General features: G+C 36.4%; 3 protein-coding genes across 27 annotated transcripts in view; 2 read left to right on the top strand and 1 right to left on the bottom strand.

Moving 5' to 3' along the window:
- The window catches only part of camsap1b (calmodulin regulated spectrin-associated protein 1b), a 36,837-nt gene extending 32,455 nt beyond the window's left edge, over positions 1-4,382 (top strand). For all 5 annotated transcript variants that reach the window (XM_028033261.1, XM_028033258.1, XM_028033260.1 and 2 more), the window contains 2 exons: positions 1,989-2,107; positions 2,396-4,382. In XM_028033261.1, the coding sequence (XP_027889062.1) occupies positions 1,989-2,107; positions 2,396-2,692 (416 nt within the window). In that variant the 3' untranslated portion in view covers positions 2,693-4,382. The remainder of the gene's footprint in view (positions 1-1,988; positions 2,108-2,395) is intronic.
- A 1,067-nt stretch (positions 4,383-5,449) lies between these two features.
- On the top strand, positions 5,450-12,178 carry LOC114154531 (uncharacterized). The gene is made up of 7 exons (XM_028033695.1): positions 5,450-5,996; positions 6,073-6,210; positions 6,314-6,415; positions 6,490-6,561; positions 9,564-9,626; positions 9,702-9,752; positions 9,844-12,178. Exons 1-7 carry the CDS (start codon positions 5,492-5,494, stop codon positions 10,938-10,940), a joined length of 2,028 nt encoding a protein of 675 aa, XP_027889496.1. The 5' UTR covers positions 5,450-5,491; the 3' UTR covers positions 10,941-12,178.
- Positions 11,670-25,621, bottom strand: part of kcnt1b (potassium sodium-activated channel subfamily T member 1b) — an 84,053-nt gene continuing 70,101 nt past the window's right edge. For 10 of the 21 annotated variants that reach the window (XM_028033671.1, XM_028033680.1, XM_028033679.1 and 7 more), the window contains 7 exons: positions 24,563-24,583; positions 24,134-24,431; positions 20,837-20,899; positions 20,572-20,622; positions 17,676-17,687; positions 15,685-15,769; positions 11,670-14,550 (listed from right to left, as the gene is read on the bottom strand). In XM_028033671.1, coding sequence (XP_027889472.1) covers positions 14,427-14,550; positions 15,685-15,769; positions 17,676-17,687; positions 20,572-20,622; positions 20,837-20,899; positions 24,134-24,431; positions 24,563-24,583 — 654 coding nt within the window. In that variant the 3' untranslated portion in view covers positions 11,670-14,426. Of the gene's footprint in view, positions 14,551-15,684; positions 15,770-17,675; positions 17,688-20,571; positions 20,623-20,836; positions 20,900-22,442; positions 23,971-24,133; positions 24,432-24,562; positions 24,584-25,621 lie in introns of those variants that run through there. The other 11 variants (XM_028033689.1, XM_028033690.1, XM_028033694.1 and 8 more) reach the window with 8 other exon arrangements.

Genomic DNA, 25,621 nt, shown 5'->3' with positions numbered 1-25,621 from the left:
AGTGAAAATGTTTTTTGGTCGTTCTCTTTGAACATATTATAAAACAGACATTCAAAGCAAATGGAAAAATCTGATTTATACTTCGTGACAGTTTGTTACCAGAAAAAAAACGTTCATCTCTTAACTTTAATTACAAGTAATATTATTGTTTATATTGTAATATTATTACAAATAAAACAGAACAAGTATAAATCTTTTGCAGTACAGCTTATCTGTTTAGACACAAGCAATTTACACATGGTCAATTGTGCAAAAGTAAAAATCAGATGTTTATTTCGTGGCACTTGGTTACCAGAAAACGCGCTCATCTCTTAGCAACAGATTAACAACAAATATTGTTATTGTTCAAAAAACAAAACATCTCTTCTGCTCTTTTGAAATACTACCTGTACTACTGAAGAACTGTGCAGTTGGTGAATTTTTCAGAAAGGTGAAAAGGTTTGTTTTTTTCTGTAATTTTGGTGAACATATTATAAAACAGACATTGAACGCAAATGTAAAAATCTGATTTATACTTTGTAGCAGTTCGTTACCAGAAAAAAAATGCTCATCTCTTAACACCAAATTAATAACAAGTAATATTCTGTTACTTATTATGAAATACTACTTATCTGCTTGGATAGAAGAAATTTACAGTTGGTAAGTTTTGCAACGGTAAAAATCAGAGGTTAAGTTTGTGGCACTTGGTTACCAGAAAATACGCTCATCTCTTAGGAACAGATTAACAACAAATATTGTTATTGTTCAAAAAGCAAAAGATTTCCTGTGCTCTTTTGAAATACTACTTATACTAGTGAAGAAGAACTGTGCAGTGGGTGAATTTTTCAGAAAGGTGAAAATGTTTGTTTTTTGTCATTGGTAGTGGACATATTATAAAACAGACATTCAATGCAAATGTAAAAATCTGATTTATACTTTGTAGCAGTTCGTTACCAGAAAAAAAATGCTCATCTCTTAACACCAAATTAATAACAAGTAATATTATTGTTTATAAAACAAAAGCTCTTTAGAAATACTACTTATCTGCTTGGATAGAAGAAATTTGCAGTTGGTAAATTTAGCAAAAGTAAAAATCAGATGTTTATTTTGTGGCATTTGGTTACCAGAAAATGCGCTCATCTCTTAGCAACAGATTAACAACAAATATTGTTATTGTTCAAAAAACATAAGATTTCTTCTGGTCTTTTGAAATACCACTTATCTTACAATACTTACTACCTACCAAGAATTGTGCAGTTGGTGAAATTTTCAGAAAAGTGAAAGTGTTTTTTTTTTTTTTTTTTAGTCATTCTTTTTGAAGAATGTAAATGTAAATGCAAATGTAAAAATCTGATTTATAACAGTTCGTTAACAGAAAAAAAAAAACGCTCATCTCTTAACATCAAACAAGTAATATTATTGTTTATTAAACGTAACAAGTATAATGTTTTGAAGTACAGCTTATCTGCTTAAACACAAGAAATTTACAGTTGATTAAATTTCGCAAAAGTAAAAATCAGATATTTACTTCGTGGCACTTGGTTACCAGAAAACGCGCTCATCTCTTAGCAACAGATTAACAACAAAAGTTGTTATTGTTCAAAAAACAAAAAAATTCATTGAAATGCGTTACTTTGCAATTACTGCTTGGAGCAGTAACTAAGGGCTTTCTTCTTCAGCAAATGGCTTTTTTTGAGCCTGAATATTCTGATTAACCAATTACTCAGTTAGTTGACGATTATTTCAATAATTGATTTATCCCAATTAATCCGATTAATAGTTTCAGGTCTAGTGAGAACACAGTGTGTGTTCTGCTGGTTTTTAGTCGACACTGGTTTAATAATAGGTTGCCATTTGTTTCTTTGACTGAAAATGAAGCTAATTGTTCAGTTTCTTTGCTTTTGTTGGTCATTTTCAGAATTCAAAACTTCATGTTTAATTTTCTGACACATTACCATTTGTCTTGTTTTGCTATGTTATAATTTAATAAACTTTTTTTGCTTTGTTAGGCCCTAAACTCTTCAAGGAGCCCAGTGCCAAGTCAAATAAGCCCATCATTCACAATGCAATCTCTCATTGCTGCCTGGCGGGGAAAGTCAACGAACCCCAGAAGAACCAGATCCTGGAGGTCAGTTTTCTACCTGAACTAGACCAACTTATGAGATTAGTGAATTTTCATAGTTTAACTGTTTATACAAAGTTTCCTCATTAAAGGTCCACTTGCTCTGCCTGTCAGTGTTTGCATTTTTCTAAATGTTCAGAGATGTGCCAACCCATCCTTAAACTTCTTAACTTCACTTGTCTGCCAAGCTTCTCCTAGGAAGAGTGTTATTTGTTTTGGTTTTTCTTCCTTTCAGTGTTTTGAATTGTTGCGCACAGATTTGAATTTCTTCTCTACGTTTTTCTTCCATTCCAGGAGCTGGAGAAGTGTGAATCCAACCACCTGATGATCCTGTTTCGTGATGGCGGCTGCCAGTTCCGGGCACTCTACTCCTACTTCCCCGACACGGAAGAGATCCACAAGCTGACGGGCACCGGACCCAAGAGCATCAGCAAGAAGATGATCGACAAGCTGTACAAGTACAGCTCGGACCGCAAACAGTTCACCGTCATCCCTGCCAAGACTGTGTCGGTGAGCGTGGACGCCCTGACCATCCACAACCACCTGTGGCAGGCCAAGAGAAGCGCTGTGCCAAAGAAAACGGGGAAGTAGCGGACCGCTTTCCGATCTGCACCGTCTTATCTCGCCGCCCAGCTTGGCCTGGAAACCTGCTTGGGAGGATTGACGTCTAGGTGGAGGGACTGGTGAATCATCTCCTCCTCCCTGTGATATCGGTGTGATTGCTTCAGGTTTATTTTAGTTATTTTGAAGCAAGCATGTGGCATTGTTTCTCTAATATGTAGAGAACGTCCATTTTTACATGGAGTATTTATTAGTTCAGCACTGTCGTGGTTGAAAGCTCGGCCGCAGCACTAAATCCCCTTCTTCTCCTTCGGATAATTGTAGGCATGAAGGTGGAGAGACGTTTGTTTTAACCGTTTAGGATCATCGGACCGCTCCGTCAATCTGTTCCCATGTTGACTGTTGAATCAGGCTGGGATCGCCAACTTCTGCCTCCCCACCGATCTCCAGAATCCTGCTGCTCTGAACTTTTTTTTTTCTTCTTTTTGTCAGGATGGAGGAAACTCCAGACATCCTTTTGCCTTCTCTCACACATCGTGGTACTATCATCCATTTATACAGCCGCTTTTTAAACTAGACGCTGATCGTGTAGCACCAGGTAGGTGTGTTGCAAAAAAGGGAAAAAACTGATCATTTAACTACATTTTTATTTGTTGAAGAATCCCTTTTTTTTCCCTTCAGGAGTTTTAGAAAAACGGGGAAACTACAGGCCTTGGTACAACAGTTTTTGTTTCGTTTTAGCTTTTTTTTAAATCGTTTTTATTGAAGCGATGTGGTTCAAGTTTACTCAGATGTTATGTGTTTTCATCATAACGGAAATTCTCTGATGTTTAGAGCTTAGTTGTGTTTTTGTTTTTGTTTTTGTTTCTCTCCACCGAGCACTCTTGAATTGTCCTGTACAAAGGTGCACTCAAAATACTTGTCGACAGCTTCTTTTCATGCAATGTAACCCCTCCGCCTCTTCCTCCCCTCTGAGTATTTACATCCCGTCTTTATTCACACGAGCAGAGGACACTCTCGTCGTGAAGGGTGCTTCTCGCTTTGCTCCACTGACAGTATTTGATATCTTCACGCTGGGGGGAGGGGTAGAGGGAGGGCTTGTGGCTCAGTTGTGTACCAACATTAAAGAACATTCCTCCAAGGTGTTGACAAGCACTGCCACATCGTCTCTCTTCTTCACTGTCTTTGCAAAACTTCAAAGTGCTTCTTCTTCTTCCTTTCTTTTTTTTCTTTCTTTTTGTTAAATAAACCATTTGTTGGCCTCGAACAACCAGAAGTGTCGCACAAGCACTTTACTTTCTGTTCGGTTTCAGAGTTTGACAAACTAATCCGTAACACTGCTGTTTGTATAAAGAAAAATCAAACGCTAAAGATTTGATACTGATGGCTGTAGCTAAGGGCATCACTGAAATGTTGCTACTGCTGTCTCTCCAAAAGTTACTCAATACTTGATGAATCATTTGCTGCATTTTGATGTGTGTGTGTGTCTGTGTGTGTGGAGGGGTGCTTAAGTGGTGGAAAGTGGTCTTTAAATGTATGAAAGTATATTTTTATGTTAACTAAAAGATTGTATTGGCATTTGATCACCATTTTTTTGTTACACTATTGTACTTTTCATCCATGTTTGATTTTATCTTTGATCCCATGTCATCTATTTATTTTAAAATTGAAGCACTGAAACAATAAATTTCCAAGTAAATAAAAGTCACTTTTTTTTCCATTTCTGTTCTGTTTGATTTGTCCATCACTCTTTCTGTTTTTCTTTTACTGGCACTGCACTGGCTTCACTCTTTTTGCTTTACTTTGTCATGCCACTGCATCTTTTTCACGGGAATGTTTGTCAGAAAACTGGTTCTCCTGTGTTTACATTGAAGTTTCTAAATTAACCACATCTCTGGGACCCCCCGGTGCAAACCGCTGCTCACTCTACCAACCAACTGGAACTGCGACTTTTAACGCCAGCTCTCGTAACCATGGCGAGACATGATCCTCTTTGGCAACCAGTCCTGGTTGTTCAGGTGATGACCATCGAACTCCGCGGACGCTTCTTTCCAGAGTCAAACGGAGATCAGCGTTCGATCCATCTACTCAAAATGAAAGGTGAGTTGTCAGATTTGTTGCTCCAGGAGCTTTTCCATTTAAAATGCGGAGTTTTCGTGTGATTGATGCTTTACGTTTCCACAGGCGTAGTCGCGCTCGCCGTGTTGTTGGGAAGTGTTCGTCTCAGCCGTCCCTGTGTAAAAGGGGAGTCAGTTTTGTTCTGCCTTGACGCTCTAACAAGTGAGAACTCCAGCTTTTAAACTTTGAAATGAATAAAGTTGACAGATTAAACAGCAACAGCTTTACTGAAAAATAATTAAAATTTAGTTTTTAGAGAAACTGGTATGACCTTTTATGAAACTTATTGCATTTAAACACTGATGTTTACGACTGTAGTAGGAATTTGATTCTGATCCAACAGTTTGTATTTAAACTATACATCTTAAATCAAATCTTCAGCTGTATTAGGAAGATAATTTCCCTAAGATGACCTGTTTTGGTTTTATTTAACTTACTGGTTCACAAAATGCAACAGTGTTGGATTGAAATGTTCTCAATCCAACTTTTAAAACTTTGGCTTGCTTTCATATTCAAGTCTTTCTTTTGGCATTCCTTCCAAACAAAACCTGATCAGTTTAATGATGCATTTTAAACTCTAGAAAGGTGTACTCATTTTGCCATAATGTAGACAAATATATAAGCTGGTATTTCATATTTATAAAACAAAGGAGACAAACGTATCATTGTGCTTCACTTTTTCTCTCAGATTTCATCCCTAACTGTACAACCATGCTTGTGGGTTTAAAGAATGTTGGAGAAATCAACTCCACGGTTCTGCAAAGCGTGAACCTCTCCTCCATCACCAAGTTCGAAAGCCAAAACTCGGGTATCACAGGAATCGCTGAGAATGCCCTCAGCTCTTTTTCACATCTGAAAATTCTCATTTTAGATGGTAACAGTTTGTCCAGCGTTAACCAGAACTGGTTCACAAACCCTGCTACTATCACTGAGCTAGATTTCTCTTCCAACCTGATTAAATATTTGAACGAGTCGAATCTGACAGGGCTCTCAAACCTCAAGAAGCTCAGTCTGAGAGGGAACAAGATCCACACCATCCATCCAGATGCCTTCAGGTCCCAGAGGAAGTTGACTGATCTGGATTTGTCAGACAACCAGTTGACGAGGCTTTCCCCGCAGATCTTCATGTCTCTAAAGTCTCTAACGTCCATCAGACTTTACGGGAATCCCTGGAACTGCTCTTGTGATGCCCAGGTCTTTGTTGACTCTCTGAAAGGTTTGCAACTTGTGACACTAAGAGCTCCAAGTGTTTTCAGAACACTTAAAGGTTAAAACTCCTTCCTTGTCCTCAGAACTGAATACATCTGTGCTGGTGAATCCGATGAGTGTGAAATGTAAGACTCCTCCACATCTGGAAGGTCGACCAGTTTTCAACGTGTCTGTGTGTTCGACTGCTACACCACCATTGAGGAGTTCAGCGACTCCAACCAGTATATCTCTCATTTTGGTTAACTTTTTTGGTTGTGATCAAAGACTAATTCTTAGATCCTTTTTTAAAAAATCGCTTTCTATGAATATCTTTTTGATCATCAGGTAAAACTCAAACAACTCGCTCACAGCAAACATCTGGAAAGACAGACACATCTTTCAGTACCAAATCTACTATCCAAACTCGAACAACTTCTGCTCTCATGGGTACGTGCGGATTATTTCTCCTCCTTTCTGTTTTAATCTCTTAAAAGTAATGTTTCTTCATCTTCATCTCTCAGCAACACTTTCCTCTTCAGAGACTACTGAGAGAACAAAACCACCTGGTGCCACAGCGTCATCTTCATCCCCTGGTACATCTGGGCTAATTATTTAACATTAGACATATTTCTTCCTACTTGGTATGTGCAGGCTGATACTTTTTAGGGTCTTTTTATATCAGTTTAAAACTAAGGGCAAACATTTAGTCAGTTTAAAGGTAAATAAAGAATATGTGGCAAGTAAGATGTATAAAAGGAGGCTGGATTAAATAAATGATCAAAAATGTATATTATGGTATTTGAATTGTGAATTTGTATTAGATATAAACTCAGCTAAAAATAATTTAGACACCAGGTAAAAAGCTCTTTCTTAAATACCCAGATAATATTATACTTCTTGACTGGTATTTATATAATTGCTATATGATTTTGTAGAATTTGTTTTATGTTTACATGTATGCCTTAATTTTATACAGAAAAAAATAAGGACGACAAACACACTAGTAAAGTTTTCCTGCATCAAGAATAAAGTTAAATTGGCTTTGAGACCAATTGCACCACCAAGCGGTCATAGTTAGAAATTACATGTTTCAGATCATTCTTCATTCGGATATTATTTTTATTAATTTTTTTCTAACACCAAATTCAGCCTTTTGGCATTGAGATGATCAGCTTGTGGTTCTGCTAAGGCCTTGAGGAAGCCCAGATTGCTTTCATAGCGGCCGTATCTTTATCTTTATTTCCGGTCTCTCTTAACTTTCTTTTGACAATATTTCTTGGGTTCTGAGTTTTAGGTCAAGCCAGATTTTTGTATTGTTAGCCAGAGCCAAAGCTTTGTTTAATTAAGAAATTATGAAGTAGTCTAAAGTTTCCTGGTAGGCGTCTAAAGTAACTTCGGACTTGAAAAAAGCCCAGCAGATCAACAGTCGTTTATTCAGACTTTATTTTCAGGATAAAACTCTGTGAGATCCAACAGTCATTGTCAGGTCGCCGCTCCATTGCAGTTGAAATATATTATTGTGATTTAATAACAAATTCAGCCAAATACTTCTGTACTTCACTGCGCTTCTCGTCGGGTCTGATGCTTCGTGAAACAGAAATTACGTGCTAGAGTTGGCATGGAATCCTGTTTCTTACCAGCAGGCGGCGCCAGTGGAACATGTAACTGCTTCCATGACAAAAATTAAATTGAGATTAATCTTATACCAAGAAAATACGGAAGAGGATTAGGGCCACTGAAAAAAAAAATTATGGCCCAGAAAAAAAAAAAATCTCTGAATTCTCATGTAAAACAAACAAAAAAAAATTTCAGTGTCCCGAAAAAAAAAAAAAAAAAAATTTCAGTGTCCCAAAAAAAAAAAAAAAATTTTCAGTGTCCCGAAAAAAAAAAAAAAAAAAATTCAGTCCCGAAAAAAAAAAAAAAAAAATTCAGTCCCGAAAAAAAAAAATAAAAAAATTTCAGTGTCCAAAAAAAAAAAAAAAAAATGTTCAGTGTCCCCAAAAAAAAAAAAATTCTGTGTCCCAGAAAAAAGAAAAAAAAAAAAAAAAATTCAGAAACCACAATTCTGACTTTTTGCTAATAAAATGTTACTTTACCCAATACTTTCCTGGTATGGTTTTCAATATGTTGATTAAGCTCATTTTCCATTTGAACAGGTCTAAAAGCTATAGTCTAAATGCATTAAAAGACAGTTATCCCTGATAATTGCTAAAAATATATAAACTGTTGCATTTGAAGGAAGTCACAAAAGCGCTCTAAAAATGTTCTCATGTTTTTTGGAATTTAGAAAATACAATTTTGCTAATTCTAACTAACTTAGAACAAGAAACGTTGGGGTGGTGCGGTGGAAAAGCACAACCCATGTATGGAGGCCTCAGTCCTGAATGTGGACATCACAGGTTCAAGCCCCGGACTGATGACCTGTGCTGTGTAGCTTCCTTACTGGCTCTCCTGTCTGATCACTCTCAAAGGAAGAGCAAATAAAACCTTAAAAAGTAGGAAAAGTTTTGTCTTATAACGTCAGACGGTGAGAAAAAAATTGCACATGACTTTTTTTATTATTATTTATTTTTTTATTATATATATTTTTTTACATTAATCAACTGCTCATAAATATCTGGTATCAACTCTACTATGCAAACTCTTGGTAAACAAAACAATGAAGTTCATTTGTATTTCACAAAGAACTGGTTTTCATGTGTTCAATTGACGTATGACGTAATTCTTGCTGTACTGCCATTTTGTTCACATCTCAACCATACATTGTCAATATCTTTAGTTTAACAGAACAGCATTGTGTTTGAAAAAAAATTATATTTTTCATTAATCATAATGCATACCCATTTAAAAGGATTGATATTTGGTACATAACTGATTATCATAGAACAATAATTAACTTTGCATCAGCGTTGTTTCTTCAAATGACAGTGTGAAAGCAAAACAAACTATGGATTGGGAAATGAAAACATGTCAACAAAACTGTATGTTTTACTTTTATCAGCACAGTAACAGCTTGAAGACTAATGTCAGGTCAAATCAGAACTCTACAATAAAATTATGACAGCAATAAACTTTCATGTTCTAGCAGAATGATGTCGAAAATGTTATGTTTGCTTGCACACAATATGTCTAATTAAATGCAGTGCAGGAAGTCCTGTTTAGAGGGCACCTATCAGACATTGCAAAAACTATCAAATGGCATGATCGAGATAAACAGCAACACTTTTTAAATTATCTTTATGCGCACTGAAAGTTACGGAGCCCCCTGAATTTTTTTTTTTTTTTTTTTTTTGGGACACTGAAATTTTTTTTTTTCTTTTTTTCGGGACACTGAAATTTTTTTTTTTTTTTTTTTTTCGGGACACTGAAATTTTTTTTTTTTTTTTTTGGGACACTGAAATTTTTTTTTTTTTTTTTTTTTTTCGGGACACTGAAATTTTTTTTTGTTTGTTTTACATGAGAATTCAGAGATTTTTTTTTTTCTGGGCCATAATTTTTTTTTTTTCAGTGGCCCTAATCCTCTTCCGTAAGAAAAGATGCTATACGTTTCATTTTGTAGAGTTTTTATTTATTTTTTATGCTTTGTTGCTGACAGGACATTATGTGACGACATTTTCATCAGTCGTCAGACCTGTAACTACACCTTCACGAGCCGTAGGTGTGTGTGATTCTTCTGAATCAGTCTCTCATATTTAAAAACAAATGTATTAATTTGTATTTCCTTCATGCTCAGGTTCATCCACAACCTCAAACACAAAGATCTGCACTCTGATCGCTGCTATTGGTATGAATCCTCTTTTTATTTGAGCATTTTTAGTTAATTTGGTTGGAAAAATCTCATCTTGATATTAGATTATGGCTTTGTTCTTGTGCAGTGGTCCTATGCGTACTGCTGCTTTTTGCGTGTTTCATGGCACTGATGCATAGGAGGAATCGCAGAAACAAAGCTGTGAGGCCTGGATGTCCAACAGAAGAAGAAAAGCGGGAAGGAGACGGCGTGTCGAGTCGGGATCAGTCTGGATGTCTGGAAGAGGCTTGGAGAAAATCCTTCACTGGCATCAGAGCAAAGTCTGCAAATGCAATCATCCTCTCATCTCCTTTCTGTGTGTCTGAGAAAGACAAAGTCACTTCTGAAAACTCTGAAAAAGAGAACATGGGAGCTGAAATGGGAGAAGTTCATCCAGAAACTTTCACTACCATGGACTCGATGGAGGAGTGTGTGATGCAGGAAGGTGATGATGGAAGTCCCTACGAAAACCAGGAGTGTGATCATGTTAACATGGACGTTGTACCGTACTTGAGTATCGGCACCAAGCAGAACAAACCAAATCCTGATGAAGAGTCTGGAGAAGGTCCAGGTCGGAGTCGACAGAGAGGAAAATTCATCAGGATCTCCACCTGGCCTCCTACTGCAGCTCAGTGGCAGGCAAGATGCAAGGCCAAAGAGGAGGAAGAGGGAGCTGATGAGTTCACTGTTTGGACTCAGAGTGTAACTACAAAGGTCTCAGAAGATGTGGAGATGATGATGGAGCATCCCTGCAGCTCTAACCGGTGTGAAGACGAGGAAACAAACATAAATCTGAGTCTTTCAGACACATTCAAACCACTGGAGACTCCTGTCTGCGCATCGGAGGGGGAAGAAACGAACCTGAATCCAGATTCTGCAACACAGACAGACATCTGGGTCAGCACCGGCGAAGAGCTGAAGTCCGAGGAACATCCGGCACAGAAGAAGAGAGAGGCAGATGTGAGGCAGGACCAGAAGCGGCCTGCGATCGTCAAACAGAGGGCAGAAAACAGAGCCGCTGCTGGGGCGAAGGCGCCCTCTGGTGGCGCTTCTCCAGATGACGAAACTCTGCTGTCAGGGAATGAATACGCCTTCATGGACCTGCTTCATGAAGTGGTTCAGAACAACGGCCGCTGGACGAGAGAGAGGTGGAAACAGAATAATGTTAACAAGCAGCGGCGATGAAATCAGATTCAACAATTCACTCTTTGCAGATTATCCTGTCAGAGTGGATTATTAGTTTAGACAACAGGACAGTTACAAGAGAGCTTATTAAAGTTAAAATATTCACTTCATAATTATACAAAATGCTTTTTTTCCCCTTCCATTTGGGACTCAGCTGCCTGCCTTTTTACTGTATTTTTTTTCTGTGACTAGCAAATCTTTTTTTTTTTTTCCTTTTTTTTCTCGGAAGAGTTTTTGCGGCGTAGTGGCTCCTATTTTTTTTAGACAGTAGGCAGACAGGAAGGAGGGTGAGGAGAGGGGGGAAGACATGCGGCAAAGGTCGTCGGGACCGGGAATCGAACCCGCGACGTCCGCGTCGAGGACTAAGGCCTCCAAACGTGGGGCGTGCTAACCCCCTGCGCCACCACAGCACGCCCCATGACTAGCAAATCTGATTACCACGGGCACTGCGCTGTTGCTTAGCAACCCCAGCTGAGCCCAACCTGTCACCTAGCAACACAAGCAACCCGTTTGGTCAACTGGTTTTACCGCTGCTGGAAAATACAAGTGTTTGTTGACTTAATGTTCTGAAAATATACAGTCTTGTTGATTGTGCAGGAGCCTCTACTTCTGCTTTTCTTAAATGTACAATTGTATAATTTCGCGAGTTGAAATAAATAGATGCGACACATTCAAACTGCTGGTGATAAACTTAGTGTGAGGTCAAATAAAACCATCTTCCAGTCGGTGGATTTGGCTGCATGCAGCATTTATTTGTTCATATCTGTATGTGCACTTCTCATAAGAAATAGTACAAAATGAATCGTCCTCTGTTTGACAATGAATCAAAACCAAAGTGGAGGTAAACATAATACATTTTGATAACATCTAGACAACATGCACGTTCCATTCATATAAATACAGAGTATCAAATAATGGCTCCAACTTGCAAGCAGTTGATTCAGTTATGGGTTTTTTTAATCTAGCGACAGGACGCCACGCTAACTGTCCTGCTAACAGTAGGAAATGTTTCGTTCTTGGCAAGCTTTTTATATCAAAACATGCTTTTAAGAGATAACATGCCCCGTGTGTTAAGTCCGGACATCAGAAGACATCAAGTGAAGTCCTTCAGTGCTATAAGGGTTTGTTGTGAGGATCCTGTAAGGTGTTACGTTAGTGGTTGCATCCTCCATCACAGTCGCTTTGACTGAACTGTTACTTCTGACTCTGTGAAACACGATTTCTGGACCATTTAAAAACAAACAAACAAAGCAATCCCTTCTCTATCACTTTAGGATTGCTTGGAATGAGAAATAAGAACAGCATACCTAAAATTAAAATCTGCAAACATCTGAAGTCATGCTAATGAAAGCATTATGGGTCTTTGCTTTGCCGGTAAATATCGTCCATGTTCTACAGATTCCAATTAAAGGGTCATGCTGTCACGCTCCGCACGTCGCCACAGAGCTTAGTGCAAAAATAGTTCAAGTCCTTTTTACTTTTCATGGCTACAAAGCCATGTATACAATTCATATTTATAGTGATTAAACCAAGATACAGATGAAAATTAATGACTCGGGGATAAATACTGAAACTGCGGTGTACACAAACCACAGCACTTAGTTTTCAAAATAAATCTAAAAATGTATGACAAACACTAGATTATGTTTGTGAATACCTGTGCAAAATATCCTGCTGTGCAGAACTTAAAAGGCCATTTAAAGTGTGCTAGTCGTTTACAATCAAAATGATTTTATAGCTCAGATTCTTTTTGTCAAATCGGGTTTTAAGTTTTCAAAAACAGAAAAAAGACTTCCACTAATGATCTATCTGAAACAGTTGTAGTTGTAACTTTATATATTTATATGGTTTACAGTGCAGAGAAAAAGTGTTTGCTCTTTTTCAGATGTACAAAAATTACATGTCAACCAGTTCACTGAAGTCGGCATGTGTAGAGTTTGGCTATTCATGCTCAGTAGCTAAAACTTCACACTAAACTTAGCTGAGCTAATGGTTTGCTAGTTTAAGAGTCACATGTTGCAACAAAAAAGAAAATTTCCTCCCAAATATTTTAAAAAGTCAGTATTTCAGGGTAGTGTGGAGGAGCAGGAGTAAAGCACAGCTCAAGTCTTAGCTGCATGTCTCTCACATCTAACTTTCCTGTCTAAAACTCTCAGACCGATAAAACATTTTTTTGTAAAAGTCAGTATTTCTTTCAACTTTAGCCATGATATGGATGGACAAACACAATAAATAATAAAAATAATTAATTCTAATTTAAGTTTTTGAAAAAAATCTATGGAAAAAGATTAGGGCCACTACAAAAGTCAAAATTCTGACTTTTTCTTCAAATTCTAGGATTAAGCTCAGAATTCTGAGATTAAAATAAATAAAGTCAGAATTTTGAGATTATTTTTTTTCCAGTGGCCATAGTCAACTTCCATTAAATTAATTTTTTCTAACAAGTAACACAAATTTGATTTAAATAGCAAGTACTATGATCAACAGTTGGTTAAATTTGGCACTGATCAGGTATAATTTGGTATATTAGCCTCCTTAAAAATATGTATTTCCTTAACTGTATGTTCTTTCTTCTGTACGTTTACTTTTTGCATGGCAGCAGCAGCAGATGTTGCAGTCAGGTTTGAAAATGATACAAAAAACCCCACTGGTGTCACAAAATAAATAGAAAAATGGCACAGTAATAACAGTATTTACAAATAAATAAAACGGCATAATGTGGAGCTGTCATGATTTCTAACAGGGAAATAATTTAACAATGTTCATTTTTCAACAACTGACAAAATTACAGAGAGAAATGCTATCTTGGCTAATAAAGGTGCAACTGGTGTAAGCACGTAATAAATTTAAAACAATGTGCCTGTAAAGACAAAAAGTTCACAAGAATAAATGAAAGTGACATAAAAGAAGAAAATTGCACATGTACCTTAATTTCCTGGTAATACTTGAAAATGTTGAAAACCAATTAAATCATCAGCTCTCTTTAAAAGCAAACTGTGATGTTTAAGTTGTCGGATGTGAATGGTTTTCAGTTAGTTTCTGATTATCAGCAGAAACAGGTGAAGAAATTGGCAAAAAGCTGATAGTGGCACAAGGGCAGCTTCCCCCCACCTGAGCTAAACATGAAATTAAATTATTTTATCTATCGGCACAGAAACCGGCTTTAACCATCCGATTACGTCCAATAACCCTTCTGCTCTCTGCAGTCGGGCTGGACAGAGGAAGCTGCGTTCAGGTTCTCGGTTGCAGGGAGTTTTGTGAGGGGAAGTGATGACTAGGCACTCTTCATGCATCCTCCAATGGCAGCTCTGATGAAAACGGGAATCTCAAGGCCGTCTTTTAGGATGTGGCTAATCTCTGGTCTCAGGCTGAGAGACACTTAATGCACATTCACTATGAACACCTCATCACCGCCCCTGTCTGGCCTTCGTTTGTGCGAGGTATATGAGATCTATCGACGCTCATAGAACCAAAGACTCAAAGCTTTTAAAGGTGAGTCTCATTTCTTGACTGTGCGCCAAAGTCCTGTTGGTTCTTGGTGTTTCGGGCCGCCTGTCCCATCTGTGAGTCCTCTGGCATGTGAGCCAGAGGGTCAGAGCGAATAATGTACCTGTAAGGACAAAATCATCCATGTTATTCTTCATCTGTTACTCTAAGACGATTAAAATATTATGCAACCTCCTGCTGCTTAACTTCTGTTTATACCTGCTAGCTAACATTCATACAGAAGCTAAAAAAAAAATCAGCCAGTAACCAGAATCAGTGCACTGCAAAAACACAAGTATATTTTTGTGTAGTTTCTAGTGCAAATGTATTAGTATACACAAAATAAAACTAATTTACAAGTAAGATACAGGTCTCTATCATATGTTTTGTATGTTCACTAATGTTGATCTTAATGTTTGCCTCATGTTGAAAACATAAAGATATCTTAATAACCTCACATGAATCAATATGTCAGACAGAATCAATAACCTAAACATCATTTCAGATGAGCAAAATGTATCCACTAAACCCCATGAAAAAGTTATGTTTAACTTATGCAAAATGAAAAATTAACATTTTTGCATTTTCTTTAAGCCACGTTCAAACTAATTAGATTTTGAAGTTATTTTTTCAGTTTATATCTCAAAGATTACACTGCAAAACCACAAAATCTCATCAAGCATTTTTGTGTAGTTTCTAGTGAAAATATCTTATTACACTTAAAATAAGATGAAACTAACTTACAAGTACATTTTTTAGCAAGAAATAGGAACTTATTTTAATTAAGTGATTTCTTAAGTACTAGTTCCATTCGCAGATTATTTCACTTATTACAAGATATTTTTCTGCCGTTACAAATGAAGTAATTTCTAATGGAACTGATACATTTTTCATATCAATATTAAGGAAATATTTACTTAAAATAAGCCTCTATATCTTGCTCAGTTTTGTCTTATTTCAAGATATTTGCTCTAGAAACTAGATCTTACTTGGTAAGATTTTGTGTTTTTGTAGTGAACAGGTCAAGTAGAAAATATTCTGATGGCTAATAGTTGATTTCTCTGGGCTTCTCTATCTAAAAGAGAAGCACAGAAGAATCTTTTCTACTGTTAGTTTGTTAGTTTTAAATCAGTAATTTCTTAATATTGATACAAAGTTGTCCTGATAATTTTTTGAGATTGATGCTGCAGACGCCTGGATGGAGGTAAAACCAGACGAAATGCAACCAAAGCTGCCTGACAGGAAACGGCGTCCTTACACGATGTCGTTGATCTCCAGCATGGTGTCGGGAGGAGGATTGATGAGAACGTAGGACAGCGTGTTCTGGTGGTCGTTCATCTCATCTGTAAAAAGAGACAAGAGAGACCATGAGAGCCGCTCTGCAGCCCTCCCTCATCCTCCTCCATTAGACCACAAATCAGCCAAAAAACACGACCTCTAAACTCGGACACTGTAAAAACCTTAAAGTCTGCAAAGTAATTTGAGTTTAACATCTAGAATGCATTTTTTTATTAGTGTTCTTTTATTATTTAGTGTTGAGAAGCAGACGTTAGTCATTATCAGTATTTGAATTTAGAGAATAATGATACTTACATGATGTATACATTATGCTCTAGAATAAGTGCTGCAAAGAATAAATGGAAAATCTTACATCTATGAAATGAATGAATAAGAACCATAAGTTTATATGATTATGTAAATCTATAGTCTAATTTGTTTCGTATCATCAGTCTGTTATTTATAGCAGTAATCATGTGGAAAAAACTGAGACAATTTGTCACAATTCTGCTTAAACAAGTTCAGTTTAAAATTTACATTTAAACATTTGAAAGCTTCTGGTGATGCAACTTTCTTTAAGCTTATTCTGAATATCAAGCTTTTATGTAACCACAAATTTAACCGGAGCAAAAGAGATCAATTATATCTATAAGGGAAAAAAAATCACAAATCTGAGAGGCAAAACTATCCTAGATTTCTGAAGTTAGAGATTTTAATCTGAATAATGTGGAGAAGAAGTTTCACACTCATAATGTGTTTTACCAGATTAAATAAGAACCTTTAATAACTCATCAAACCAAACCATGATACTGCCTCCACCATGTTTTACACATAAAATAATGAATGTGTAATAGATTGAAGTTGTTCCAAGCTGCAGGATGGTGGCAGTGTTCATCTTAAATTTCACCCAATCGACTCCAAATTGAAGAGTTAAATCTAAATCAGGGTGAAAAACTCATTTTCATTTTGGACCAGTTGTGGCTGAAAGTATTGATAAAACTACCCATTAACAAATGGTTAAAATATGAATAAATTGCTGTCTTTGTTCGATGAGTACTTCTTAAAGTCATATTGTTGTAATCTGGAAGCACAGATACAAAAACATGCTTTAATTTGATTAATAAAATGAAATTTAAGAACACAACGCTTATGTGGCCCTCTCGAGTTTGAAAAATGTAATTTAAATGCGAAAGATGAGTTATTCTAAAAAAATGCTAATAAGGCTTTAATAGGGACGAGTTGGGATTTTCTAAAAGTGAACTTGTCAGTAAATATAGAAAACATTCAGCTGCATCTACTGATGACAAGCAGCACCAGAAGAAAGAAGCCAAAGATTTATGTAGGTTTACCTCATAAATTTGGGATCAGGGCCACTGAAAAAGAAATCTGGCTTTAATGTAAGAATTTTGACTTTAATTCCAGATTTTTTTACTGTTTTCTTAAAATTAGAACTTATTTTCTCACATTTCTAACTTTAATTTCTGAATTCTGCCGTATCTTTTAGAATATTTCCTTTCTTCCTCAGAATTCCAATTTTTGCTCAGAGTTCTGATTTTAATTTGAGAATTTAATTTTTTCCCCTCAGAAATCTGACTCTTTTTCTTCTAATTTTGATATTAATTTCAGAATTCTGACTTTTTCCTCAAAATTTTGACTTTTATTTAAAACTCCTGAGAATTTTTTTCTCAGTGGTCCTAATCCTCTTTTGTACAAATTACTTAAAAGGAACCATGTGACATTTGTAAATCAACTACATCTTTAAGCATTAAATATTCTTGGCGAACTTTAATTATACATCCAGATTGAGCAAAATGAACAGGTTTCATTAAATCAGGAATTGAAAGTCTCAGTGTTTCTGTCAGTGTGTTGTGTTTTGGTGTGCTGGTGCTGTGCTCTCTGCCTGTGGTTCCTACTGGACTCTGTGATGGACGGAGGAAAGGAAAGGAGGGCGCGTGTGTCTCCATCACCCACCTGCTTGTGGCCCTTTACAAAGCCAGGCGGGGTGGGAAAGAGAGAAGGGCTAACCGTTACTGACAGGCCACTCCGTCGAACAAGGGGAGGCCCACATGCTGCCCGCTGACCCGAACAGAACCACCATGCGCAGCGTCAGAACGGTGCCAACATGCAGACAGAGTCCGCCACAGATATAATCCCCACCCCTCCATTGCATTCGCTGCACGTCCTGCGCATTCCACACGGGCGCAGCAGGCTGGTGGGGCCATGCCACAGGACAGCACACTCAGCTTCCCCCGCTGAAGCCCCGGAGGTGACAGGTGACAAGCCCACAGACACAGAGGACATGCTCCAGCATCCGTCAGACCGGACCAAACGCAGAACGACTCAAACCAGACTGAGAGTGAAGCAGAACACATCGGGAGTGTGAGAGTGGAAGAGGTCAGGTTTGATCCACTCACTGACCGTAACGTTTGTTCACGCTGCAAAAAACCCCTAAATCTTACCAAGAATTTTGGGTTGAGTTTCTTATGCAAATATCTCAGAAGACTTGAAATGAGATTAAAAAAAACAACTTACAAGTAACTTTTCAAAAAGATATAAGAGCTTGCTGTCAATCGATTAAAAAGTATAATCAGATTAATCACATTCTACGATTAATCACTATGCTCAACTTGAATGTGAAGATGAAAATTTAAAAAAAAGTTTAAGAAAATGTTTCATTGTCTCAGTTTTCACATCGTCACTTTCCTAAAATAGTCCCCAAGTAATTTTTTGCCAAAAGGAATTTCTTTTTTTATTTTTTGACAGAATAACTTAAGCCATTATTTTAGGAAAGTGACGATATTCAGAAAGGCTTGAATATTATAAAAGAAGTCATTTGGTTAAAATGTAATTTAGAAATGTTAACTATAAACTGGCTGTGCTTCAGTGGAAGGATAATTTACTGTTGTAAAAAGTACACAGCACTTTAATTTTATTCAAATGATGTATTTTAAAAATATTTTTTAAAATAGTGGCCTTTATTTGACAGTAATCTGACAGGAAGAGGTGGAGGGAAAGGAGGAAAGGAACCGAGGACGGGAGTCGAACTCAGGACTGTTTTATCGACAGTATAGTTTGCTAATAGTGATGAAAAGTAATTTTTCCTCTAGCAGATTATTTCATTTACAAGATATTTTCCCTCATATTTTAAGTGAAATTATCTGCCAGTTGAGCTAGTAATTGTTCATAAATATTAAGAAATTACTAATGTAAAACAAGCTCATATTTCTTGCTGAAAAGTTAGTTTTGTTTTATTCCAAGTGTCAAACATTTCCTCTAGAAACTAAAACAAAAATATTTGGAAAGATTTTGTGTTTTTGTTAGTTTCTCTTCTATTCCACACCTAACAACAAAATCCTCAGAGGATTAGATCAGGGTTATATACCATGGCCAACAGCTTTTTACTGACAGTTTGCCAATATTTATTGATCCGACAATGATGAATACTACACTGTAAAACATTTGAGACACTTTCAGTTGTGTCTACTAACTTCTACTCTTTAAATCAAATAACGTTTTAGACTTCAATGTGTGGGTTTGTGAAAGATAAACATCCAGTAGTAAGTTGTGTTAACTTTTTGTTAATAGCATGTTTTCTATCATGTGTGAGTTAGTTACTTTAACATGCCTCTTGTGTGTTTTTAAGGAAAATATACATTTTGAAACTGTTAGTCGGAGATCGTCTTTAAGCCCTGTTAAAACTAAAAGTTTTAAAGCAGAATTTATTGTGATGTTTAATAAAATGCATTACCAGATTAGATATTTGTTTGAGGATTTAAATACTTCTAACTTAAACTAAGTAGTTATTCTAACTTGACAACGTGAGTGAAAATACAGAAATGTGTACCTCAGAGCAGTTATCTCACCTAATGTGAAAAAATTGTTTAAACTACAGTTTGAAGTTACAATACTTCACTATTAAAGATTAATGAGCTACCAGAACTTAAAAACTTGTCTCTTGCTAAATCAATTTGATGAATTTCAAATACGAGTTAAAACAAATACCAAGTAATTTTGGTTTAGTATCTTAGTGGACTTTAAATCAAACAAAACTAACAAGTAACTTTTCAGTAAAAAATAAGAGCTTGTTTTAAATCAATATTTCCTGAATATTGATAAAAAGTTGTAGTTCCACTGGCAGATTATCACTTATAATCATGTCAATAATCCTTCAGATGTTAAAAGTGAAATAATCAGCCAGTGAAACTAGTTTTTTTTCATCAATATTAAGGAATTATTTATTTAAAACAATCTCCTATATCTTGCTGAAAAGTTACGCGTAAGTTAGTTTTGTCTGATTTCAAGTGCAATAAGATATTTGCACTAGAAACTAAACCGTAATAAGATTTTGTGTTCATGAAGTGTTTTCAGTTATGTTCTGTGATTTTCCTACAGCAGATTTAACATTTCAGTGAAATGCTCTGCAGCACCAGCTTACAGAACTGATTTAATGACCATGGTATAGATGGAGCTATAATTCACTCAGAGATTCACTGATGTTCAGAAAGAAACAGGCTACAGATAACAGGACGCTACGGAGCAGAGCAGGACGTCGTTTCCTCCTCTAAGTTTAGAAGAAATTTTGTTTCTGAGTCTAACCTTCCATCCACAGACATAATGCACTCCACTCCACTCTTTAAGCCAAACTCTGATGCCCTGCAGGACTCTAGCCATTTGGGACGTCACCTCACAGGAACACAATGCAGCAAAGACCAGATAGACAGAGAGAGAGAGAGACAGGAGAGTGAGAGGTTGGCTGCTGATCTAACACTCATTCTGGCAGGAAACACACACACACAGAGAAACACCCCCACCCCCACGCACACACACCCATGCAGTGAAGTTGCAGTATTGTGATCAACCAGCTAACCTGACGGCCTTGTCCCCTCTGTATACGGCTGCTCTGAGATATCCTGCAACTCTAAGCAACGGTATTCACTGTTAACGTCAACGTCCTCATTTCTTCTTGTCATTAACGTAATTAGATATGTAATAATACAAAACTATTTGATAATCTCTTTAATAATTCAAAGCACTGGCTTTTACTGGATGCTGGCGAAAGGACAAATTCCTTTCTCCACCTTGGACATAAGCACTCACTTTGTAAAAAATGGGTAATGAATGACATAAATTACCTTGCAAATATCCTAGATTTACTCGATTCATGACATCACTCGCAGTGAGATTAGAAACATCCTCTACAAGCCAAGAGAGGGGAGACAGAGGAGTCAGAGAAAGAAGGGGAAAAACAAAAAGAAGAAGAAGAAATAAAAAAAAGATCAGGCAGGCAGTGAAAGCTTTGGAAACTTTTTTTTTGGTGACACGTGAGAGCAAAGCAAAGAGCTCATGCATTGCTGTGTGTATGGAAACACCTCCAGATGATTTACTTTTTAAATATCCTGCAGCAAAGGCATAAACATCCCTGGTACAATGCCCAGTTTTTGTGATTTTAGCAGCCAAGGTAAATAATTTAGGATGATTTCCAACTCTATTGTGACAGAAAAACTGATAAACAAACAAAACGTTTAGAGGAGAGAAATAGAAAAGCTGGAATAAACTCAGATTACCTATTTGGTGAAACAACTATCAGTCTGCAATACAAAAGTTGAGCTTTTATAGAGAGATTTGAATTATTTAGCTGAAGCTACAGTTTATCAACAATAATCTTACTAAAACTGGATTCTTCACCATAAGTGGTAAAAAAGACCAGATGAAAACTGATCAAATATGTATCAGTATTCCCCACATATACGTTTCCCCCAAACAAATCATTAAGAGTTGTCTGAAATCTCCAAAAACCATTAGAAATGATGTGCTATGATGGTGACATTTGGTTCAAAATGAAATAAGCACCAAACCCACAGTTAAATATGGGGGTGGCAGCAGCATCATGATATGGGGTTACTTTTCTTCAACTGTCTTCAGGTAAAAACTGAAGATGGAGACATTATGTGTACATCCATATTAAACATCCAATAGCTTCACCAAAACGAACTTGACTTTTGAAATGAAATCCAACATAAAATCTTTGGAGCACCACAGGGGACTGTACTCTCTCCATTCTCTTTTAGACTTCTAGCACAAGTCCGACTCCTGTCTGGGCCTGTCACAATAATCAATAAATCAGATAATTGCATGATAAATTAAAACAAACTCAATTATTTCCATTTGCATAACTTATCGTTTTTCTCTTTTCTCTACAGGAAACTGATAAAAGTCTTCAGTCTGGTGCTTTGGTCTCAACCAGCTCTTTATTTGAAGAACAATTTTGTTTACAGAAGCGCTATAATTTATTTTATTTGTTGTTTATTTATTTTGGATATCTAAATTATCTTCCAGTGTTAAATGATTATTAGAATTTAAAGCCAATGCTCTTTGAGAATGTGTTCTTACATTATTATGCCATCAACATTATGTTAGTTGAAAATGGTCTCAAAAAACAATGCCATTGTTTCTGGGACAATTTTGAAAGTAAACTAAACAAAAGAGTTGATTGTAGAAAATAAACCCATATTTAGTGGAAGATAATGGACAAAATCATTGCATTGAACATTTCTGAAATGATTTATCAGGGTTTAAGTTTTTTTTTTTTTTTTTTTTTTTTAAAGTTTTTTTTTTTGTTTTACCCCTCCAGGGGGTCTTTTGTGGGCTCTAGTGTCCCTTATATGACAGTAGGCTGACTGGGTTTAAGTTTTTTTAAATCACAAAAACATTGCATTTTTACAAAGGTGTGTATGCTTCTTATATCCACATTAAACACAAAGGCTTACATCTGCAACACATCTGGAAAGTGGTTCTGATTTTAAGCATGAAGCAGAAAGTAGAAAATGCATGAAACTGAAGGAGGATGCAGGCAAAATGCAACTCATTCAAAGTTTAATGCTCCTGAATCATCATGCAGTATCTGCTCATGTTCACTTGTTTGTATCGCATGTGTGTGAATTATGGCTGCATGGATGTTAATGAGGGTTACCAAGGAGATGGGATTTTCTGAAGGATCATGGTACTGAGTGAAATTAATGAAATCCACCATGGAGAGAAATGGGATGAGGTAAAATAGCTGTATCACAGATTGGAGTTTTAAACACAGCTGATCCCACAACAGAATAATTTAACTGGTTGAGTTGAGCCTCAGTGGGCAAAGCATTCATTGAGACCTTGTAGACTCTTCTAACTTTTATAAGTTTAAGTAATATTATTACTGTATAACAGGTGTTTTGATGGAAGTAAACAATACTTATTTTATTCAAACAATACTGATACCTGGTTTCAGACGGATCCTCTCAAGGCTTTTTGTCACATTTTTCATCAAAAAAGAAAATGTACAAACCATATGAGCCAAAAAAGTGAGAGACTAACACTATTCCTCTATAAATTAAGTAAAATCACTTAAAGTGAGTTAATTTAGCAGAGAACAGGTCTCTGTCAACATCAAGTCTTATAAAAACCCTCTTTATAGTTCTTCCACCAAAACAAATCCAGTGCCAAACAAGAATGGTGAATGAATTTGATCTTATCTGGTTTTACCAGCTTTCATTACAGCAGACATCGCTTCCAGTTCAAGTTCTGAATTTTTATGGATGATTGTAATGCAGGAAGACAGTTTAGCAATCTATTTATATGTCATATTTTAAAATTATTTATAATTTTATTGTTGTTTTCACCAACAAGTGGTCCAATGACTAATAGAAAATATGTTTTACTGTTAGTTTCAAGCATCCGACATGCTGATGTGAGTGAATCCACAGTATATCAATTGAGACAGCACAGCGTAGTGTGAGACTAAGTAATGCTGCTGGGTCATTGGTGCAACATTAGTGTTGGAGCATTTGTTTACTATGGAGTTGTGTCTTCCTAGGCCACAGAATCTGATAGTCCATAGTGTGAGAGCGGTAAAAGTGTTTTAGCTTCATGTTACCACTGGAATCAGTTTGGTGGGAACAAACCACACTTTGGCGTTTGACAAAAGATAAGGTAAAAGTTGAGACTGTGGACTAGTCGGGTTAATCATGTATAGAAAAGTGGGCTGGACGATTAAAAAATGCAAAACGCAAATCTGATGTTTAGCTTTCTCTGGTCGATTCTGCATTTTAAATAGTGTCTCAGTTGTACATCAGTAGATGTACAACTTAGACTCTTCACTCTTTTCCAGATTTCACCAATTTACAGATCTAAATGTGTGTAAAGTTTGCTCACTGAGTATAAATTCAACCAACTACATTACATCTGCCTCCAAAATTCAAATTATTTATTGAACTACCCCTCCAATCTGCAGCAAACATTGGCAGTTGCACTGATAATTTTTGAGAGGAAATGATCATCGCAATTGGATGGAAGAAAGATAAACACAAATAATTGTCAACAACTGTATTCAAGTATTTTACACAATAAATATTGTTTGAAGTTTGCATTCCTTAAACAGTCGCGCTCACCGTATCCCACAGTCGGGAGGCCCAGATGCTTCATCCGGTTCTTGACCAGCTCTGACAGCTCCTGCCTCTCAGAGCGCCGGTACAGGTTGAGTCTCTGCTGCGAAATGCGCTCCGCTCTGCTCGCTGGTTTGGCGTTCTTCCTGCTCAGCCGCCGAGCCCACTGCATGCTCTTCTTCCTCAGCAGCGGATGCTCTGATTGGTCACTTGTGGTGGAGTTTCTGTGGGCTGTTTTCTCTTTCCAGGACCCTGCGCGGCCCTGATGCTCTTCCCCATGTCCGGCGTTGATGGACACTTGAGACTACAGCAGCAGGGTGAAGAGGAAACACCTTTCTATGAAACTTTGAAAGCAACAAACATTTGCCTCTGATACACATCTTTCTCTCTGTCTTACTTCTGCTAACCCGGTAGATTATCAAAACAGAGACTTACCTGCGCATTACTGTCCTTCCTCTGAAAGAGAAGGCCAAGGAGACATCCAAACAAAGAAAGATGCAATGAAAGATGAAGCATTCAAAGCAAAGGAAATCATTGAAGCTTAAAAATTGGCTTGTTAAATAGTAAATATTGTATATTTACCATTTCAAAATTCACTTACACAGTAAGAAATTAACAATAGAAATGTTAATGTTTATTTAACTCAAATTCAAGTTAGCAATTAAATTGGCTGCTGGTCTTTTCACCCCTTCACTCATTTATATTTAAATTGTTTTGGTCATTTTGTACCCAAATTTTTCAGAATCCGTAATCCACTAGGGGGTGAATTCATACACACTTTGGCAACAAAAATTATTTAAAGTAATTTTCTAAATTGTATACATAGGCTAATGTAAAGAGATATAACTTATGACTTTGAGAAAAAAGAAAAAAACTCCACTTATAGTTAATTTGGTTTGATTGGAGGTCATAACCTGTCATACTTTATAATAGGCTATAAAGTTTATATGAAATGTTACGCAATCAAATTAAATTACACCATTCATTTCAACAATGTTTTTAAATACTTTAGTATGAAAAGAAATGAACTTATTTGCAATTATTTACTTATGGGAACAAAATAGAAGCAGGAATAGACAATATGTGAAATTGTAGGTACCAAATGAAAACTATTTTACATCCTCAATATGATATATAATTGAAAAACAAATTTATAGAGGAAAATTTTTAAAGATATACAGGATGTGTAAACTAAAAGTGGAAAAATACTGAAATTAAATCTGTCCATTACTTTTATGTCTTGTGGCATTGCAGGAGGGGTGTACAAACTTTCAACATCTGAATTAGTAAAAGGGTAAAATGACCTGAAACCAATTTATTAGTTTGAAATTAAATGAAATAATTCATCACCATCAAATAAAGCACAAAATAAATAGAGTTAACCAGGCAAAAAGTTAATTTTCTTCTTCTGTTTTGTATTAGTTGCTGCCAGCTTGCAACATTCATCTAATACAACAACTAATGAAGCAAACAAGGTAAGAAAATCCATTTAAA

The sequence above is a fragment of the Xiphophorus couchianus genome, chromosome 12 (genome assembly GCF_001444195.1).
Source record: "Xiphophorus couchianus chromosome 12, X_couchianus-1.0, whole genome shotgun sequence".
In the NCBI taxonomy this organism is placed as follows: Eukaryota; Metazoa; Chordata; class Actinopteri; order Cyprinodontiformes; family Poeciliidae; genus Xiphophorus; species Xiphophorus couchianus.
Note: the sequence above shows the minus strand (reverse complement) of the source record. Positions and strands in the feature narration are given on the sequence as shown.

Bases quoted from the DNA above. Each gene is read 5' to 3' on its own strand.
- LOC114154531 (XM_028033695.1), top strand. From the start codon at position 5,492: ATGCTTGTGGGTTTAAAGAATGTTGGAGAAATCAACTCCACGGTTCTG. The intron at 6,211-6,313 runs GTATATCTCTCA...TTTGATCATCAG, and splicing joins GAGTTCAGCGACTCCAACCA to GTAAAACTCAAACAACTCGC. The intron at 9,627-9,701 runs GTGTGTGTGATT...CTTCATGCTCAG, and splicing joins TACACCTTCACGAGCCGTAG to GTTCATCCACAACCTCAAAC.